Source organism: Aythya marila (assembly GCF_965140915.1).
Source record: "Aythya marila genome assembly, chromosome: 20".
Classification (NCBI taxonomy): Eukaryota; Metazoa; Chordata; class Aves; order Anseriformes; family Anatidae; genus Aythya; species Aythya marila.
In genome coordinates, this window is record NC_139061.1 from 3,533,506 (window position 1) to 3,554,801 (window position 21,296).

The window sequence follows — 21,296 nt, forward strand, 5'->3', positions numbered from 1 at the left end:
AGCGACGCCCTTCGAGGACGTCAGTCCTTCCACAAGGCTGATCGTGCCCTTTTCTCGCCTTACTCAGCAAGGCAGATGGCCACACGGAAGCTGCTTCCCATCCATCTTTATGTTTTTTAGATATATATTTTATATTTCTCACAAGAAGTGTTCAGTGTCAGAGCCATGCAGCCACCAACACAGCCACAAGTTCTGCTCCCAAACATCAAACTCTGCTCGTGTTGGTATCAGGCCCCACGCAGTCCCTGACACTTCCATAATCCCCGTGGCACATCCATACCCGCTTCTAGAAACCATTTCTGGCCTGGTAAAAGGCCAAAGAAGGGCGCATCACGCTTTTATCTGCTGCAATAAACGATGGGAAACACATTACAATTCCATCTTTGTCCTTTCAAAGCTGACCCATTTCAGTTCCTGTCTTTCCCCTGTGAGCAAATTTACCTTCAGTCCATTTTACCAATGAACCCAACTCTATTTTTTTTTCCCCCTCCTTCTGCTACCCAGCTAACCAGCTGCAGAAAGATCTCTTGGGGCCCAGACAGGCCGTGGGAAGGCAGCTTCTGTCCCCAGCTTACCTGCTGAATGCCCTGGGGGCCAGGTGACATCCTCTGGTAAAGGTGGGGTCTGATCACCAGCTGCATTTGCTGGAGCTAACAGCTAATGCTGGTCAGAGAAACTGTGATTAGAAAAAAAAAATCATTATCTAAACCTGGCCTTCTGCAGAGACATGCTTAAAGTTCTGAGGAAAGCTTTGCAAGCTCCAACAGGATCTTTCTCCTGGAGCTTGTAAATTTTGCAAGTGAATTACCAGTGACACTGTGAGAGACCTGCACACAGATCAAACCTCCCTGCAAGCTCTGGGACCAGAGCAAGCACATCTCACCCCAACCACAAGCTACTTGAGTTTTTGCCAAGTTTTCATGGCAGCTTTAACAAAAAATCACGTCTTGGAGGAAATTTTCTGACTTGCTAACGGAGCGCACACGTTTTTGTGAAGCCCAAGAACCGTCTTTCCTCTAAGCTACAGTTTGAGCACTTCCCCAGCTAAAGGGGAAGTGGCACCTCCCACCCTGCCCCAGCTGCACGCCCCACTGCAAATTGATCTCACCGAGCCGAAACTGAAAGCAGCTCTGTTACAGCCGAAGATACGAGCTGCTACCACCCAGTGGAAAGAAAGCTCACAGCTAGGGTTTCCAGGTGCTTTACGCATTTTGGCCAAGTAAGACTTGAAAGGGCTAATTCTGTGCCTCCCTGTGGTGCTGTAAAGCTTCTTCCCGTTCTTATCCTGCTCGGTTCATCCTTGCTGACAAAATAATTCTTATATTTGAACACAAAAACCTAGAAGGTTTGAATGCTTTTATTTAATTTTTTACAGCAATATAAATTTTACAGATTCGTTACAGTACAGATTTTGCCGGGGTTCATAGAGGTACTTGGTGATTTTTTTGGTTTATTTAAAGGAAAGAGGCGGGTCTTGGGAGCACGGTGACATGAACAAAACAATCTCATAGTAGGAAGCAAATCCCTGCCGTGCTGAACACTAACCTGGCTGCGACCTACCGGGCAGAAAGGTGGCAACCAGCAGTGTTCCCAGCAACGACACCAACCCTGGGATACTCTAAGAGCTTTGCACAAGAATTCGTGAGCTTACAGGTAAGCAGGTTGTTTCTGTAACAGCGCTGAAGATCCTTAAAGCCCTTGGACAGCCTTTTCTGCAAAAGGGACAGAAATGAGGGAAGCCGGTGTTAAAATTAGCCTGCCGCTGGGCAGGCAGTGCCATGTAACAGTTATTGCAGCTGTGGAAAAGGAAACCGTAAAATACTTCAGATTTAATAACCCGAGCAGCTACAGTAACGTGAGGAACGTGATCTCAGCCCTAGTAGCAGCACCGTATGCACAGCGTAACAGTGTGCTACCAGAACCCCATCTGCCAGCCCTCCTGTCCAGATAAGCGGGGGAGGAACCAGCAAAGCTCCTGCACAGCCCCTAACGAGCAGAAAGGTGCACGCTGCAGACACACAGCTTTGCGAGGACATTTCCCAATTAGCCCAGGGCATGCAGCGACATCAGGATAGTGCTGTTACTAACGTGCACCAGGCCTGGCAGTCGAGTGTCTGGCACCGAAGGATTAAATCAGTTCAGACAGCGGAGTCCAAGAATATGATCACACAGTTTTAAATACCCCTGATTGATTTAATACTGCCATAGCGAGTGGTATCGCAAGTAACAGAATAAACTGCAGACCGTATAAATGTGCTATGTATGTACACACTAAAAAACAGCCCTCTGCTGCTTCATATATACTCGATTCCTTAAAAGCCTGTACTGGGATAAGTGACACAGAAGAGGAGGGATTCAGCTGCCAGACGAGAAATATTCCAGTCAGCTGGAAATCAAATTCCCTTTCAGCCACAGAAACTCCCCTTTCTAAAACTTTAAGACGAGCGTCACCTATAAAATGGAATCCCAAAAATCCAGTCCAGAAAAAATGCCCCCAAAGTAACTGATGCGGCGCTAGAATATGCCACGAGATGTACACTGACCACCTCATTCCTCCAGAGCCTCTGGGCTCCTCTGGTAGTGAAACCCAGAAACCCTCAGAATGCAGAACATCAGCTTCACACAATTTTAAGGATGCTCAAGAGTTCACAGCTTGCTGATTGTGTTCAGCCAGTCTGAATAACCCCGAGACGTACTTCATGCACTGAGAAGGAACGAGGTCTGCTTAGGAAATCAGCCATCTACACTCAGCTTTGTTCAAAAACACGCTCCAGGCAAACAGGGAGATTCTGGAAAAGCCACTCCGAGGAGCTTTGCTGAAAGCAGTCAGCGGGACAGGGGTTGCTGTGAAAGTTACTGTGCTGAATGCTCTGACAAAGGGTGCATTTCAAAGTTTACCAGCTTGATTATTAAATCTTTTCTACTAAAAGGATGCACTGCAATAGGATTTGCTCTAAAATTCTCAACATCTTCTTTTCTGAAGACGAGCCAGCTGTCAGTGCTACAGGTAGCAAATGCTCCTAGTCTACGTGCTAAAGACAGCATTGAAACTATGACAGAATTCATAAAACAAGTTGTAAAATACCAGCATTGCCCCAAACTGCCCTGGGACAGGGACTCTTGGCTGTGATCGCTCTGGCACACCCAACACGTGGTCATCATCCAACACACAGGCAACACTGGAGGCTCTTCAGCTGTCCCAGTGCATCTCACCGCTGCTTCCCAGAGGCAAGGAAGCCACCCCCACGGGCACAACTCTAACCAGACCCAGGCACCAGCCCATCGTCCCTACAGCTGAACGCTCCTCTGCTTGTTTCTCCTGCCATCAAACAGCAGTCACAGCACACGGGGTGCTGTTAGAGGCCGGGGTCAGCTCACTGAGGGCTGCTCCTGGGTGCGGGAGCTGTGGTTTTTATTTTTGAGGGGCTGACAGCACAGCTTCACAGCACATTAGGTGCATGCTGTTTACTCCTGGGCATTCTCCCACAGTGCCCCCAGTCACCACACCAACCTTCCCGAGCTGCAACCCCCCTGCAGGAACACAAAGCTCGTTCCACAGCAGCAAAGCAGAGCTATGCCTTCATTTAATTTCAGTACCAAAACCTGTCTACTACACTCCTGCTGCAGTTTTGCTCATTTTTAAGTTCAAGCTCGAAGAAAACTCAGCACTGCTACTAGAAATAACGTAGTGAGAATATGACTAGCCACAGAGGGAATTATCTGTTTGTTACTGCTGCTGCTGGTAACCTCCTTGGTCTAGGCTTTGCCATGCCAGGTTTAGCCTCAAGCTGCAGGTAACGTTAAGCATTACAGCTTAAACCTGAGCTGCCCGTTGCCTGCCCGTTGCTGGTGGGAGGTGGGAAAAAGTCTTGCTTCCTCCTACAAAACTGAAATGACACAATCATACGAAAATTAAAGGTTTTGTCAGCTGTTGACACAAGCTGGTTTGATCTCTACAGGAAAATGTTAATTACATATTAGAAGGGGAAAAAGGAGTGGAAGAGTCTGACCCCAAGCCATGTGGGAAGCATGTTTCAGAGCCTTCCAAAAAAAAAAAAAAAAAAAAAAAAGGAAAACAAACAACCAGGCAACACAAAATGTACACATCTATTAAACTATTAAAAAAAGGTAAAACTATACTGGGACTTGGCTGCTTTCATCAGGGGGAAACCCTTGACTTGAAGGTTAGTAGGTACAGAAAAACACTATTTGAACAAGAGCTGTTTTCTGCCTCTCACACGGCAGTGGTACTTTTCACCATGCAGAGGGATAAAATTATTGCTTCCCTCATTAGGTTTGAGACCAGCTATGAGCAAGCCTTGTGGAAGCAGCTGAAGGCCACCATCTCCAGCCAGCCAGCCCTTCTGCTACACCTCAGGAGATACTCAGGTGGGACAGGCTGGTGCTGCAGTCTGCCTCGGTGAGTCACTGCAGAGAAGGATTTGGATTCTCTGCTCAAGCTGCCCTAAGAGCACATTTGAGGATAGTGAGCAGACTGAATCGCTGGAAGACAGAACACTTCCCACCCTTTCATGCTATGGGAAGCAGTAAAACCAGCGGGAAGGTCAGGGCTCATTTCCTCAATAAAAAACCATGGCTCTTGGCTTACCCTGCAGTATGCACATACTTCAAAGACACCGTAACAGCCAGGTCTAGTAGGGAACAAGACAGCTAAAAAAGTTGGAAGAAACTGGGCAGAACACTAGCAAGCTGACCAGTTTGTTTCACCTAAAAGACACCGTATGGAACAGACCACTGCCCAGCCTGGAAGGACAGAGCTTGCCCTCAACCAGCAGGGCACTGTGTTCAGAGTAGCAGAGCCCAGCTGCTGGGAAATGCCACCCGGAGCTCCCTCACTGCAGGCCACAGTACTTCCACGCTGCCGGGCAGCCCTTGCACTACAGCTGGTTGTACTGAAGCCACAGGACAAAACTTGGGCTTGCCTCCACTCCTACAGAATTTTTACTTCACTGTCTCCTACATGTTCCCAGCAGCTGCTTAGATCCTATTTCTTCCCTTTTTCTTTTCCAATCCCCCCCACCTCATTTCTTTGCCTGTTAATTCCAGATTAAAGCAATGTTGGAGAACTTTGGGAGGGGAGGAGGGGGACACAAGCTAGAGCAGACTCAAATAAAGACCAGTGTTAAATATTACTTAATGTTTTCTTTTATTTAAAAGATCATTCACAAAATACCATATCCATAAATTTATTTTGTTATGAAGCAGAATGTGTTAAGTGTTTGGAATTTTTCTTTTTTTTTTTCCTTTTCATTTTTACATTTAAAAGTCAACTGTCTTGACTAGAGGTGAGTTTTTATATGGGAATTTGTTCTTAAAATCTTTTCCACATTGAAGATGTAAATAGGTCAATTATTGGTTTGGAATACAACCACACAAATGCATGTCTGTCTTAAATTAATTATTAGTGTTAGACAAATGGTTCTTATCTCAAAAGCAGATTAAGTGACAGGCAGAAGGAAGGAAAGAGTAGTTCTGTAAATTGCTGGGACTCTGACATTACAAAAGAAACTTCAGAGAAGGAATTCCCTACTAGCAGTGACGCTGGCAGTAAAGCAGCCATGCTTCCAAACTTCTTCTGGAAGTGCTCTCGTGTGCCAGCTGTTTTATCTGGGAGCTGTCAGCACTAGTGTTAGGGGCCCAAGTTTTTCCTTGCACACTGGACATGTCTGCACTTCAGTGTTAGAGATCCAGGCTGTTTTTAAACATGAATGCTCTCCCCCTTAGCTCCAGCCTCCACCTCCCCTCCCTCCTCCCACAAAGAACACTCCCAACACTGGTGAGAAACACTTCAAGTTCAGAGATGCAGCGGTTAGAGATGCTTTTCACCCAAACTTCTACAGGAAGAGAATCTATTTCATGACAGTTTCTAATCTGCCCATTTTCATGGTATTCTCAAAGCAGAGGTCTTAAAACTGTACACCACTGGGCAAAGAAAAACAGGGGGTAATGACAATTACATACTGCATGGCAAAGTATATACTCCTTAAAGAAAAATAAAAAAGTCAATTTTATTTGTAGAAACTTCATTTAAAAATTTACCAAACATGTAAAACCCAAAGAAATGTAAGCAGAAAGAGCCAGTGAGCAGCTGTGCTCGGGCACATTTTTGCAGCACTAACCTTGAGCTCCGAGGTGTAGTATCATACCATTTTGAATTCTACCAGTCACCAGCAACAGGCTGCTGGGAGATGCTTTATCCGTACTGCTTCCACCTATCCACCAGGCTTGCCAGCCAACTTGACTCGTATCTATTAAATTGATACTTCCTGGTAACCTGTGTGAAAGGGCAGTTCCCCCCTTAGCTTTCTAAGGGGCTCTGCTGGATACAGTAAGTCATTAATTGTCCTAAATGGTATTTCACTACATGGTTAGAACTGAAAGTTACTCCGCTCAACTCATCTGGACTCTCCAGTTTTCCTCTTCAGAGCCACAGCAATACAGAACGAGACATGCAGGTCAGAAGAGGAGCACTGAGGAAGTAAAAGGAAACAATACAGGGTAATAACTAAGTCTAACCTGTGCTTCTAAAGTAAAACAAACCCAGAAAGGAGGAAGTGAAGCAGCACCTTTGTCCAGAGACCTCCACACCTGTGGAAGCAGCTACACTGCCTTATCTACTGGCAACTGTGCTGCTTGGAAGGAAACAGAAGAGGAAACTCAGCACAAAGCAGGCACTAGATACAGCAAAGCCAAGAACGTACTAAAAACCACTTGTTAACAGCTGACATGCATTCACAAGCTCTGTGTTTTCAGTTTCAAAGAGGACAAATGCCAGATGGCAGGAATGGTAAACTGCAGGGTTGACATTCCAGCAGAGCTAGTCACTCTGTACTGTCTTGCTTTTTCTCCCGCCTCCCCATTCCCTCTCAACCCCAAGCTCAGTCGTGCTCTTTTACTACTTCCTCTCGGGGCTTGGCTCCACCAAAGATAGCAGAATTTGGGTTGGCTACTTGATTGAGGGGAGTAGCAACTGTTCGAGGTTTGAGCTGAAGCCGGGGTCGCTGTGCTCTTTCCTCTGCAAGACAAAACAGTAAGGTTTTCAGACTTCTCTACCAAGGGCAAGCAGCTTTAGCCTGATGAAGAAACAACACGTGTCATTCAAGAAGACTGAATTACAGAAGAGAAAAGGAGTTTACCTTCTGTTGGCTCTCTGAAGTCCATGGAAGATCCACGAAGGGGAGGCCCATCTCGGAAACGACCAGTGCCACCACTTCCCATTGAGGCACCTGGTGGTCGTCGGTCTCCAGGGCGAGTGCCTCGACCCCGGCCTCCCAAGAAGTCATCATCTTTGAATCCTGAAGAAGGAAGATGGTGAATGTAAGGAGCACATTTCACAACGCTTTTATCTAGATTTATCTGGATGACTGGAAAACCTCGCAAGGCACAGCTGTCAGTCCAAGATGATGCACTGAGAGCCTTTGTCTGTAGACAGATTGCTTCACAGATCTAACGCATTCTGGAAGAGTCATACAGATTGCATTTGAAATCCAGTGCACTATGCCAAGTTCAGAACCTGCTTTATCCACCTAGAGTTTGTTTCATACTCAGTCTTTGAAACCAGGTTACCAAGCACCATTAAAATATGAACTTCAGCTGCAACTTCAGATTGTTAACACCAGAAGCTGAATGACGAGGTAACACTACAGGTACCCTGAGTTCTGCTGTGGACAGATCACACTGGCCGCAGCCTTAGCATGAAACCTGCAGGAGCAGAGCAAATGGGAAAAGAGCCAGGGAGTAATGAAACAATCCTTAAGAAGGCCTTTGAAAAATGGAGCAAAACCAAGGCTTTTCAACTATACTATAAAATGCCCAGGGATCTGCTTGACTAATGAAAGAGCTAAGAAAAAAAAAAACACAGCAGACTTTAAATGTGAAGCTGACTACATTTCTTCAATTTGCGTATCAAAAGCCACCAAGAACTACCTGTCACTGACCAACTTCCATTCTGCACCAGTGACCATCCTGGAATATCCCCCGACAGCTCTCAATGGTAGGAAGATATTTCAGGCTAGCAGCATACTTAAGTGGAACACAGTTTTTTTAGAAGCTGCTTGGAAGGGAAAGATGTTTTATTCCCATCTGAGATTCTCCTTTCCAATTTAGCATTTGGCAGAGTTGCAGAACTGTCCTTTACTTCAGTGCCAAACAGCAATCTTTAAGACTTGATCCAGCGCAAGTCAACCTGAGAAGAAAAGCTTCTGTACCAAGTAAGACTTCAACGCTAAACTTCAGCACACAAATCACTCACCCAGCACCTAGCCAGCTGAAGTGTGCATCTGAAGAAGCTGCCAGTAAAGGTATAAGGCTGCGACACCAGAATGCTTAGCTACGAAGGCAGGTTAAGCACAGCATTGTAGCAAGCTTCCTCTCTCCAGCACCATGCTGAGTTCCATGCCAGCAGCTCATGGTTACCTCTCCTACTTTGTCCATTCCACTCATGCAGAGACCAGACACTGCACAGTTGCACTTGCCAACATCTCCCCATCAGAAAATGGACCAAACCCACAAGTTCAGAGGACAAAAGCAATTGAGTTAATATCACCCTGGACACTAATAACTGGAAACTAACTGGAAGTCAAAAATAAACAATGGCTCCATCAGTACCTTCCACTCAGCAAGTTCAGTCATTCGCTGCACCTTGCATTACCAGAACAGACCTAACTTTTAGGAATGTTTTCTATTTAAAAGTGCTTTGGAACTAACACAACTTTGGAGATATCATTTGCTCCAGGAGTACACATTTCACATGGCATTACATTATCAACCTCTTGAGAGAGGTGAAAGCCTCTGCTTTGAGAGAATGCAGCACCAGTATCTGTTTTTCCACATGGCCTGTCGTTTCTGCTACTATTGAAACATGTACTTGGGCTCATGTGTGAGAAATGCTGTGCTTGAAACCTAGACATCCCAGACTACATTCAGCCTAGTATTCTGATATTAAAGATCACTTCATAAAGCTTAAAATGAAGACCATTTCCTCTGTTACAAAGCAATTGAAGTTTCCCCTGAAGAATCCCACTGCAGCCACAGGATGTCCTAAGTTGGCATACAGTGGACTGAGTCAAAACAGAAATGGGGACAAACATAGCTGACATGAAAATGAGAACATTTGTGCCTTTTAGGCCGCCTATCTTATAAGTGTTAATACTGATACCAGAACCGAAGTCATCTCTGGAATCCCATCCACCTCCTCTGGATTCTCGGGAACCTCCTCCCATTCCTAGGAAAAAAGCCACAATTGTGTTCAGGTCTAAAGCTGTGGGAAAGACTGATAAGGGGACACCAAACCAAAGTCCAGTCCTTCCATATCCAAAGTCATGCTGCTGGAAAATCCCTTCATTCCAGTACCACCAAGTTCCATTGGATAGGAACGAAAGATCAGCTTTGTTAACCAAGAACGAGTGGTCAGAAAAGCTTCTCTAAACCAGACTGATGAAAAGCTCCAGTCAATGTAGTTCAAGTAAGTTCTGTAGCTACAGAAAAGCCTGTTCTTACACTGGAACATCAGACAATATATACAAAATACATATTCATACACTTGCAATTACTTTGATTACTCATTTTTACACACTAATAAAATAGTAGCAGATCAGACCATTGGGCTTATTATTGTCCTCTGCAAGAGACTGCACAGTGCTAGGGGGATTGGTCTCAATTCCAAGGTTAGCAGTGACACACACGCAGCTTTGGGACACGAAGCACATCTATTCCAGCAATTTCAGGAGCGGCAGCAACTACACTAGGTACGTACAAGTTTTCTTTCCACTACTGTCTTTGTGTTTTCTTGCGTGCCTTGCATGCATTAGTTAGCACCAGAAGTCATAACTCCAGCTGCTATATTTAAGAATCTATTTAGGAAAATGAAAGTCACCTCTGTCATCAGGCCCGCCACCTTTTCTGAAGCCAAAGCCACCTTTATCCTGTTTTCTGCCTTCTGCTATGTCCACTCGGAGTGATCGGTCACCCAAAAGCTGTTAAATAAAGATGAGAATCTCTTCAGAAATTGCCAGATGGGCTGCCAAGAAGCTTGAGACTTGTGCTTATTTTTCTCTTTCACAAATTAATTGGAAATGTACTTACTGCACCATCATATGTAAGAGCTTCCTTGAGTGACTCCACCTCATCAAACTCTACGTAACAAAATCCTGTAAGAAGAAACCCAGAAATTAATACCAGCACTTTAGAAAGCAACTGTAAAAAGCTTCTCTTCCTGTATATCTAAGTCTTCTCTTTCAACCACGAACTACAAATAAGTACAAGATGTACACTGCTCACAAACCAAACATCATTAAAGATGAATGCATTTACCTATGCTTATTAACAGTTGGGACAGAGCCTGCAATAGAGCTCTACATGGACAGAACACAAACGCTAAAAGGCTGATTAATTTCCTTTACAGTATGTTCCCACTGCAGATAAATTTGATCTACACCTTTAGACAGTTATTCAGATAAATATTGACATTTGTTACTAGCATCTTTAAATAAGAAGATGAGGTACCTGCTTGGCCAATGGTCTGATTTTCTGTCACTGCACCATTTAGTAAATTTGCTATTCCTTTGCTGAAATTCCTCAAACTGTATTCCCCCCAAAAAGTAACTTAAAAAGTAACTTAGGAAGTACTCCATTTCCCCTCAGTCATTTCCAATGGAAATATGATTTACATGCTCTAATTCAATTGTGTGAATAGCTCACTGAACTGCTTTTCCTTCCTACCTAACCTACTAAAGGAAAAGGCAAAGCAATGGGAGTCTGCTGAGCTACAGAAAGATTGCCTAAGTACTCAAAACCAAAGACCACTGATCTTGAGTGGCTCAGACACTTCAGCTTTGTTACAATTCATAAAGACAAGGTTTGAGAGCCTCTTACAGCAGGGCAAATATTGACTTGATCAGACTGCATCTTGTGATGGAAGTAACAGTGAATCTCATTCAAATGAGATGTTTGTTGGTGAAAGACAACTTTGCATAAATCAACACTGAAGAACAAACAAACTGCACTTCAGAGCAGAGCAAATTCCCCATTAAAACAATTTTAGAAGTAGATGATTCTCTTACCAGTTAGCAACCTACAACTGAACCAACTCTGAACACTCACCTTTAAATTTGTCTGTTTCCTTGTCTCTGACTAGTCGTACACTCCTTACACTGAGATCCTTGAAGATGGCATCTATGTCTCCTTGAACAGTGTTGAAGGGTAGGTTTCCCACATACGCTGTGAAAGGGGGTTCTGTTGGCAGCTCTTTCTGTTTGCGGGCACCAAGGCCACCACCACGAGACCTGTTGGAAAAGAAGTCCATTTCTGGAACCTGACTCCCCATAATACAGTACGCAGCACTGCCCAGGTGCTAGTGGATTTATCAGAAGTGGATCTCTTCCCCCTGCTTCAGTCAGCTTCCACAACTCCTGGTAGCATCCCTTTACCTGCATCTGCCACCTCCACTACTGACCAACTCCTTTTTAGCATGACCTGATCAGTACTTCAGTGGGAGAACAAATGAACAATATCCTTAGCTATCTTACAGATAGAGTCAGTAATGAACTGATGAATGAACTTCTTCCTTGTTTCAGAAGACATTAAGGAAATCTCAAACTAAGGTCATCTACACTGTTCCCTACTCAACACAACGCATCCCAGAACAGATTTCAAGAATTTATTGCAGTAAGGAAATGCCTGCATGACACAGGCATATCCCAAAGTTTATGTGGAACTCATGCTTTTAGCTAAATAGTATAACATCAACTCCACAATCACCTTCATTTGCTTAAGAGACATCCTCATCTCTGAAAAGTTACTGCTGTAACCAGCTGTCAGATATCTGAAGGGCACCTGGACTGTAATACTTGGAACACAGGCTAACCAGCTTAGTTGAACAAGACTTTCTAAAGGCAGAAAAGCAATTTAAATGATATTTGGGTACTTCTTCCTTTTGGGCTCATCAGAAGAAAACTAGGCTGCTTTTTCCTATTCTTCCCCTCAGTTAAGGCTATCAGCACTGGTTGCTGAGGAACTAAAAAATTACCAGCTCCGTTCTTCACTGTATTAATCCAACACATCTGCATGTTGATTTCCCATGGAGCCTACGCTTCTCAAGCTAACCTTGATCTCCATTACAGAGAGCAGTCACTGTGGACACGAGGCCCTTAACTTACAGCTCCCGGACTTGCTGGCTACAGGATGCCCCCATCACTGGTTCAATGCCCCTTGCTCTGCCTAGGCAACTTTTGCTGCATCTGAGAAGCCTACCTACAGCTCTGCCATGTTCTCTTCTTCAGTGCCTTCCTTTTATTGGATTTTGTTCATGTCTGCTCCCTTTACAAGAGGCTCCCTGAACATTTGAAAGTGCAAAGGAACTCCGAGTGTGCCATCCAGGGTTTGCCTGGTGACAAGAACTAACTGGATTTCTGCAGAGGTTCAAATACCTTCATTATCTTGTATTATTCTGGCTAGTTGCATGCAGCAAGAAGGTCCACAGTACTTGTCCACCTTTTTTTCCCCTCTTCATTCCAGAATAAATATTTTATTGCGAACAAATGACATAATGCAGAAATCTTGGATAAGACTCCTTAACTCTTTCTAGGTAAGCCTGCCACTTGTGCCTATTCATGGTACCAGCGCAGGAGTTTCACCAACAGTATCAACATGCTGCTGCACAAACCCAAGTAACTACCTCAGTACATTTAATTAGTGCCCAGCCAGGTTCATATTTTAGCATTTCTGACAATATTCCACGTCTGCCTTTGTCTCAATAAAGAATCAGAGTCAAAACAGGTTCAAGACCAGAAGCTGCTATAGCTGGGTGCTCTGCATGAAGGGCAGAACTCTGAAACATGTCAAATCAGTTCCATGCCTTCATCCTTCATTCTCATTGAGGTTTTTACAAAAACCCTTAAAATACTACACTTAACTTGCAGCTCAAAACCTTCATTTTTATGTCCAATAGTAACATCAATATTGCTTCGGATGAGTTTAAAAGAGCATTCCCTCCTTTTGTGCACTCTCACCATGTTTCCTGGGCTGCCCATCAGCCGGCTCTGTGCACTAATTCATCTGAGCACTCCCCTTACAGATGAATTCACCGTATCAACAAGGTGATCAGCTGCAAAAGGCACTTGTGCCAGCACAGGAAGGAGAACACAAGCCAGGGCTCCAACTGCAGCTTTCAACAGCAGCCTCACTTAGATGAATCGAGCTGCCTCTGAAACCACACCCTGAAGTTTGCAATCCCCCAAAGAAACTCGGTGCTGCAAACAAGCCATGTTTCTACCATAACACGCCAGGATTTGGGGGGAGGGAAGTTGTGTGTAAATCCATGTCCCGTTATGCAATTCCTATGGATATTTTTCTGAAGTGACGTATTCTTTTTGAAGATCTTCCACTAAAGCCTCGGTTATCAAATAGCTATGGACTTGGTCTTTCAGTCTTCATCTGAAGAACAGGAAGGGTCACAAACCAGGTTCCAAACTAAGCTTCCTGCAGGCTTCAAGTACAGCAGGACAAGGAGTTTTGCAACACCAAAAGACGCTGTTCCTACACCTTGCTACATTTTTTTCCAACATTGAAATGGTGAAATAAAAAGTAAGACTGACTTCAGGATCCAAGATTCAAACAAGATGCATAATTCATAATAAAACAGGACAAGCATCAATATAATTAAGAACAGCCCTGAACTGAGTGACCCGGGTCACACCAAAGCATTAGATGTGTATCTGCATTTCCCACCCAGTGCAACTTTCACTGAGACACACCTAGGTAATAATTATGTCATCTTAGCAGGGGAATCAAACACCTTTTTTTTTTTTCCTCCATGAAATGAAAGCAGAAAGTTGAAGAAAGCTTGCTTCTAGCAGAGGCCAGAGGCAGCATCCCTATAATTAGGTTTACTTTTTGGTGGACTGAGTTGGGTGACATCGTAAGGCCACGCTGGGGTGAAAGAGCACCCAAACTATTATTTTGAAGCTACTTTTAGGAAGTTTAGCTGTTCAGAACACAGTCTGTCAAATATTCTGAGTCAGGAATATTTTGGAAAGCTGTCATTTGAGTTTAATAGCCTTTCACAAAGGATCAAAACAATAGTTCTGGATTTATCTTTTTGCCCAGCAAACAGACAACAGCGTAATCGGATTGCAGCTTCAGTATTTCACCAGAGACACCATCAGACTCAGCAAGACAAGATTCATCAGGAGTCTCCAGACCACAACACTAAGCACACACTGAATTTATTCGGGCAACCCAGTACATCCCTACAGTAAGTGCTACGTGTCTTCAGCAAGAAGCTTGCTTGAGCCTAAGAATTAAGAGGTATTTATTAGTAGTAAATGGGTAGGAAACAGGATCCAGAAGCATAAATACTAGCTCTCCATTTCCACTTACTGTATCATGATTCATGGGATGAATCTTAACCTTTGATTAAGGTGTCCCGCATGGGTAACCTGGTACAAAGACCACGCCTAACCAAGCAGCCTACCAGCAGGCCAGGAGTGATAAACGCAGTCTCCTTCAACCCTGAGAGGCTCTACAGATGCTCAGTGTTCCAGCTAGGCCACAGCATGACCAAGAATGGATTTTGGTGTCAAATTCTGGGCTCCAACACTCCAACCAGAAAGCTTTTATAGTATGCTTTTGTTATTAATGTCAACAGCATGTTTTCCCTCTGGAATAAGTTGACTCGCACATCAGTGTCATGCTTCAACTTGTAATCAGTTCACTGCCAGACATCTCAAGTACAGCAAAATCCCATCTCAAACCAGTCATCCTCCGTTGCCCTCCTGTGTCATTTTGAGAGGAGAACAAGGCAGTTGTCTTAGCTACATTAGAGCTCACCAGGAGCCACTGTTTCCTATCTGCCTCACTGCAATCTCACAATAATGCTCCACAGAGGGTAGCTCTGACAAACTACATCTCTACTGAGTTTACACTATTCCTGCAGTCCTAGAGCACCTAAAAATGAGCAGGAGTCTCCCTAAGATAACAAAAGATTTTTTAATCAGAACCTTCAAGAAGAGTCACGTTTTTGCTACACGCAAGACTGCACAAAGCTCAGGACCCGTAGCACCCAAACTACAGAATTACCTCCTAGTTACTTACCAGAAACATCTGCCGAAGCATCTACTAAGCAGTTCACCTTTAGTTCACCAAAGCAAGTATCTGAGCCTTGCCTGAGAGCAAGTTTAAGTACTCTATTAAAGAAATCTGAATATGAAAGTAACACTTCAACTTTTGTTTTGCTACTTTACAGTAACATCTGAATTATGAGTGTCAAGTGCCACCTCAGGCAGTTGTCAATGTATCTATTAAGAATTTAAGAAGTGGCAAAACTAGGAATAGCCATCCCTTCTGTTTGCTCTGGGACATCTCCTCTTTAGACAAAGGACGTTTATGCACAAAAACTAGTTTACAGAGCCTAAGTGCCAGAGATTTGCTGAATGCAAGGCAACTCACTCCTGCTAGAGCCTCAGCACCACCACCTCCCTGCTACCTGGGCAGCCTGGAAATGAAACTTGTTTACTCCTCTGACCACAGCAGAGGAGAACTGTTGATTAGGAAACATCTTGGAAGACTAAATGACAAAAACAGCATACTCGTTAACATTTGCTTGCAAATAGTTTATTTCACAGTTTTATACCTGGTGTTTTAATTTAGAGCAAACTTGTACAGCATCAACCTTCAAAAAAGTTAACTACTTGTGTCTTCCTAACACGGTTTAAGGCAAACTCTGTAGTTGCTGGTCACTGCTTTCGCAGCCCACTCCCCCCAAACACGTGCGGTCTCCAGAGCCGAGCCAGGCCCCACGGATCTGAGGGCTGGAGCCAGCACCGGGAGCCAGGATAAGGCAAGAGAGGCCGGCAGCTCCCGGCTCTCCCCGAGCGGAGGCACCGCAGAGCCCTCCCATTTCCTCCCCGCCGCAGGCACAACGCCGCCTGCTCTCGGGGCCGCCGCGGCTCCCTCCCCTCTCCGCCGTGCCGAGCTCGTCCCGCCCGCACCGGGGCTTCGAGCCCTCCACGGGCAGCTCCCTCCTCCCGCCGTGTCCCTGCTGCAGCTCCTCACGGCCTTACCTTGGCTCCGGCCCAGCACCTCCCTAAATCCCCCCCCTCCCGCTCCCTCCCCTCGCCTCCGGGCCGGCGGGAGCACAGCGACACCCTCCGCCTCCCGCCCCTTCCCGGCTCTCCCCAGCCACCAAGCCCCAAATCTGCTGCGGAGCGAAGCGAGGAGGGGGGGGGGGCGAGCCGCCCTTACCCCCTCCCAGACCACCGCAGCCGCCTCCCCGCGCCTCCACAAAGCCGAGAGGCGGGAGGCGAGGGGCCAGCAGGCTGCCGGAGGCGGCGCCCCCCTCCCGTCCCTCCCTCCCCCTCCCCTTTTACCCCCCCCATCCCATCCCCACAGGGCCGAGGCCCGGCCGCGCCCCCTCCTCGCCAGGCCCAGCGGGGGGGGGGGGGGGGGCAGGCCCGGAGCGTGCATGTTGGGGGGGGTCGCCCCTCCCTATCTCCCTCCCCGCTCCCTCCGGGAGGATCCCCGGTCGTTCCCCAGCCTTCCCCAGCCTCCCCGCGCTCACCCCCGGCCGCCGCCGAAGCTGCTGTAGGCCCGATCGTCGTAAGGATCGAAATCCGCCATCGCCACCTCAGCCTCCTCCCCGGGCGAGCGTGACAGGACCGCGCCCGCAGGACCCCGCGCCGCTTATATACGGCGGGGCCCCGGCCGGGGCTGCCCGTCGCGGTGCCTGTCTCCAGCTCCCACCCCCCCCTCCTCTCCTCGCACCTCCAGCGGGGCTGCCCGCGCCGCTGCCTGTCGGGAAGTCGCCGTCACAGGCGGGCGCGGAGCGCGGGCCCCGCCGCCTTTGTGCCGTGCGGGCACCGCCGCGCTGAGGGGCGGCCCCGGGGACGGGGCGGGACGGGACGGGACAGGGGGCCCGGAGCGTGGGGCAGGAGCCCCGCCGAGCCGGGAGGGAAGGAGGGAGCCGCGTGAGGGGAGAACCAGCAGGGAGCCCCTGCGCTTTGCGGCGTGTGCTCTCTCAGTGCTCGTCAAAAATACAAATACAAATAAAAATGATAGTTAAATAAGAATAAAAATTGTCATTAAAATAAAGGAGTTCGTGAGGAGTTCTTGCTTGCACGTGTCTGGAAGCATTCACCAGCTTTCCCCCACCCCGTTCCCTCGACCTCCGCCGCTTTCCAAGCGCCCGCACCGCCCTCGGAGCAGCCCCGCGGCTCGCTGAGGGGCTGCGGGGGAGAAGCGGGGCCGGCCGCGGGGGTTTAACCGCGGGTGTGCCCCCTCACGGCGCCCCGATCCCCCCCGGGGGCTCGGGAGGGACGGGCGGGGACGCGAAGATGGCGCTGAGGGGGGCTCGGGGCTGGGGGGGGGGGGGGGGGGGCGGCGGCGGCCGGGTGCGGGGACAACCCCGGTGCGGGGACAACCCCCGCGTGGGGACAGACCCCGCGTGGGGACACCCCCGGTGCGGGACCAGGCTCGGTGCGGGGCCAGCTCCGTCCCCGCTGCCCCGGAAGAGGAGGAGCGGGCAGGGAGCGGCGGTGGTGGCGGCCCCACGTGTGGTAGCGGCATGGCGGAGCGGGCGGCGGGTGGCGGCGGCGGGGGGGGTGTCGCGGACCCCCGCGGGGTGCTGCGGCAGGGCCGAGCCTTCCTCGATCTCTTCTGGGACATCGCCAAACCCGAGCAGGAGGTGCGGCTGGCGGCCACCGAGAACCTCCTGCGGCACCTGAGGGATGGCGGAAAGGTGAGGGGGGGACCGGGATGGATGGAGGGATGGAGGGATGGATGGAAGGGGGCAGGCGCGGCCGGGTCCCGCGGGATGCTCGGCGCCTCCCCAAAAACGCCTGGGTTTGTGTTTCAGGACGAAGAGATGCAGTACGCCCTCAAACGCCTGGTGGAAGGGCTGGGAGCCACCCGTGAGGCCGCCCGGCCGGGCTTCAGCTTGGCCCTGGCGCAGGTCAGTGCTGGGGCCGCTGCTCCCCCCCTGTGGGGGCCGCGAGGGGTTCGGTCGTGCCTCAGGAGCAGCCTTCACTGGTGAAATATGGCCAAGTTTTTACACGTGCTGCGTTTAGAACTGTCTGGGCTTCTTAAAAATAACTTCCTTCTGATATTGGGTGCTTTTTGTGGGAGATCTGAAAAGGCAACCCTTTACTACCCACTTCAGGATACTTTCTTGATGCTGTTTGAGTCTCTAACATAACATGTAGTTGCAGACATTGAGTCTATACACATAACTTTATGTGTCATTGCCATGGATGTGACCCCATCTCGCCTAACAAGCTGATAATACACAGGAGCCTGTGCTCTTCCCGCTTGGGTCAGGGCCTTGCCCATGCTGAAAAGTCTCATTGCTTTTCTACAGGGTCATATAGTTGCAGCAGGATGCTCTCATTATTAATCCTGCTATGCCATGTAAAGAAAAAAACAACAACAAAAAAAGGAATATCAGCAGATATATTTATGTCTGCACTAGTTGTAATTCTGACACATATTTTACTGATCTAATTGTGCTCCATTATTGCCCACAGCAGCACATCTAGTGTTCAGGTCTGTTTTGGCTGAACTTGTTAATACTTCATAGAGTGAACAAACTGCAAACTGAGCTGTCTCATCCATCTCCTCAGGTGTTGCAGGCTTTTGAGGAAATTCCAGTATTCAGTGTCCTGGAACAGATAAAAGAAAAACACAATCTTGAAAAAGTGAAGAAGGTGAGTCAGCGCATAGCATCATTGAACAGCAAGTTTAACTTTCTCTGTTCTTTGACAGTTTGGAGCCTGGATACTGTAACTTTGGGGTTCTTACTGAGAGAAACGAGTACAATGCAATAACTGAAATATTTCTGAAAACTGGAAGTTGATGATACTCTTGTCTGTCCATGTTTTATCTGAGATTTGTTTGTGTGTTGGAGAGAAAATCTAGGACAGTAGCTCTTAAACATAATATGGGGGGTTGTTTTTCAACTCTCTGTCAGAGTTGTAGTTGAATGTGAGATCTAACATCTCAGTGGGGTGGATTTTTACTCCAATATTTTTTTTCTTTTTCAGAAACTTGTGAGAAATGCAGCTTTTGGAAACTTTTTTGGAGTTATAGCTTTATTTCAATCTGGCCGGCTTGTTAAGGTAACACTGCTGTTACGTTGCTTGTGAGTAGGGGTTCTCAGGCTGGCTGAAGTAGAGAGAGGATGTGGAAAGAAAGACTGGGCCATTGGCTAGTGGATGAGATGGGACTTGGAGCATCAAGTCCAATTCATTTCTTTTGCATTATCCATACAGTTTTTGTACCTTCTAAACATCAATTCCTGACTAGAAAGTAGAAACTGTGTCAGATGGTACCAAAAGTTTCACTACGTCTTATGGAAGTAAGGCATCTGTAGTCACATACAGCCAGAAAATACTGTTGGGAAAAGTTGCACATCAGGAAGCAATTGTTTTCTTATTCGAAATAGACATGAGGGTCTCAGTAGTGGATTATTTAAGCCTTCTGTTTAACCTCTAATGTATGTCTTCTATTTTTGATGTACTTTTCCTTTCTAGGACCAGAAAGCTCTGCTGGAGAGTATCCAGCTTCTCCAGCAGTTGACACAATACCAAGCACACCTCAAAGATCTCCCTAGCAAAACTATTGTGGACATCCTGTCGGAGGTATAGCCACAGCATGTGGTAGATAGGAGGGAGGACTTCGCTTTGGGGACTGCTTTTCCATTGGTTTGTTCATAGTTAAAAGTCAAAGGGGAGTTATGGAAGAGTAAGTTTAAACTGCAGGACCTATTTTCTAAGTTATCTGTGGGCAGATGCTTTTTTTTTTCTGAGAAGGATGCTCTGGTTTACCTTAGTCCGTCTACTCCTGATGTTAGGTTTAAATGTATTTTGAATCTAATCTTTCAGAAAATCCAAATGTAAGCCGTTTTGACTCTTTCCATATTTTATTGATGAAAACATTGGATCTGGTGTCCTCTAAAACCATTCAACACAGTTGTTTACCAACAAATCCTACTGAAATAAGTAACTTTTAATGGAAATATAATTAAAAGCTAATCCAAGAGTGTTTACTCCTCTCTGAGCTGCACAGCAGTACAGACAGGAACAGGCAGATGGCAAGAGAACAATTTCAGCTGGAGTTGACCAGAACTGCTGTTTGATGACAACATATTGTCCTGCTCCCTGTAGTTAAGCACCTGGGGACTGGATAGTAATACTGGATAAAAATTTGTTCATGATTTTTGGTTGCACCATAAAAGCTGTTTCTGAAGTTTCTGGAACACTCAGGCTTTTAGTAAGATGCCCTACAATACAGATATTTTCATGTACTGCACAGCAGGTTGGTAAAATGCCCTCAGATGTTTCTCACATGCTCTCTTACCTTCATTCTGACCTAGGTTCCTGAAACCATATTTGAGGAGGTCCTGTTTGGTATCCTGCAAGCTGACTTCACTTCAGCTTTCCAGTCTCCAGAGAACCTCCACCTTTTACTTGTGGGCATACAGAAATTCCCTGGTGTTCTGAAACCTAAAAAGCTGAAGAAGCTGTTTGGATCACCTACTATTGTAAATGAAGAAAATATTCCCAAGTAAGTTGTTAAAATTAAGACTATCAAATACAATATTATTGGTCTCTTGGATAGCAGTGAGAAAAGTAACGCTTTCCTTCTGCCTGCATTTGCTACTGCAGGTGTTATTAAGGGGTAGGCACTAACTGCTCTGCCGTTTACTAAATTATAGCTCTGCCTGCAATGCTCTGTAAGTGTCCTGCATTCTTCAGTGGGATGAATTTGGCCTTCAGCAATCCCCTTCCAGGCCCATTCTCTCACATCGTATGCTTTCTTCTTCTAGACTTGTAGAGCTTCTGCAAAGTGCTGCCAAGTCAGAGAAGAAGGACAAGAAATTGCCCAGTGTAGGGCTTGCTTTGCTCGAAGTTTCATTAAAGGAAGGTGCCTTTGAACTGTTCTGGAAAGAAGCTGTGGAGAACGGGCTATTCAAGGAGAAATCAGGACCTGTGAGGTTTGTTTTAACATACACTTTTTTTTTTTTTTCCCCTATTATTCTTCTGTTTCTTGCTTCTGTTTCTTGTATCTTTCTGTTCCTGTGGTAGGACTGAACTTATGGTTTCTTGTAAACAACATGAGAACATTTGATTATTTAGGTATTCATGAGAAACTTTATAGGAAGCCTAAATCCACAAGTTACCAGTAAGTTTTCTGTTGGAATTACGATGTGTAACAAATTTGGGCTTAAATTTACCAAGGACAGCACATGACAGTGATACCCCTGTCAGGCATAAAGTTGTCTTCAA

At 46.6% G+C, this 21,296-nt stretch overlaps 2 protein-coding genes across 3 annotated transcripts in view; one reads left to right on the plus strand and one right to left on the minus strand.

Moving 5' to 3' along the window:
• Positions 1–5,143: 5,143 nt before the first annotated feature.
• EIF4H (eukaryotic translation initiation factor 4H) lies at positions 5,144–16,735 on the minus strand. Of its 2 annotated transcripts, XM_082776397.1 has the most exons (7): positions 16,577–16,735; positions 11,122–11,303; positions 10,105–10,169; positions 9,896–9,995; positions 9,179–9,244; positions 7,158–7,316; positions 5,144–7,036 (listed from the first exon to the last, which is right to left on the minus strand). In XM_082776397.1, exons 1-7 carry the CDS (start codon positions 16,633–16,635, stop codon positions 6,900–6,902), a joined length of 768 nt encoding a protein of 255 aa, XP_082632523.1. In that variant the 5' UTR covers positions 16,636–16,735; the 3' UTR covers positions 5,144–6,899. The 2 variants fall into 2 exon arrangements, with proteins under 2 accessions (XP_082632523.1, XP_082632524.1); XM_082776398.1 differs by lacking the exon at positions 9,179–9,244.
• Positions 16,736–17,578: 843 nt separating this feature from the next.
• The window catches only part of MYBBP1A (MYB binding protein 1a), a gene marked incomplete at its 5' end in the record, with an annotated part of 59,698 nt that continues 55,980 nt past the window's right edge, over positions 17,579–21,296 (plus strand). Inside the window, 7 exons of the mRNA XM_082776415.1 lie at positions 17,579–17,752; positions 17,870–17,965; positions 18,633–18,716; positions 19,053–19,127; positions 19,542–19,649; positions 20,384–20,574; positions 20,837–21,004. Coding sequence (XP_082632541.1) covers positions 17,579–17,752; positions 17,870–17,965; positions 18,633–18,716; positions 19,053–19,127; positions 19,542–19,649; positions 20,384–20,574; positions 20,837–21,004 — 896 coding nt within the window. The remainder of the gene's footprint in view (positions 17,753–17,869; positions 17,966–18,632; positions 18,717–19,052; positions 19,128–19,541; positions 19,650–20,383; positions 20,575–20,836; positions 21,005–21,296) is intronic.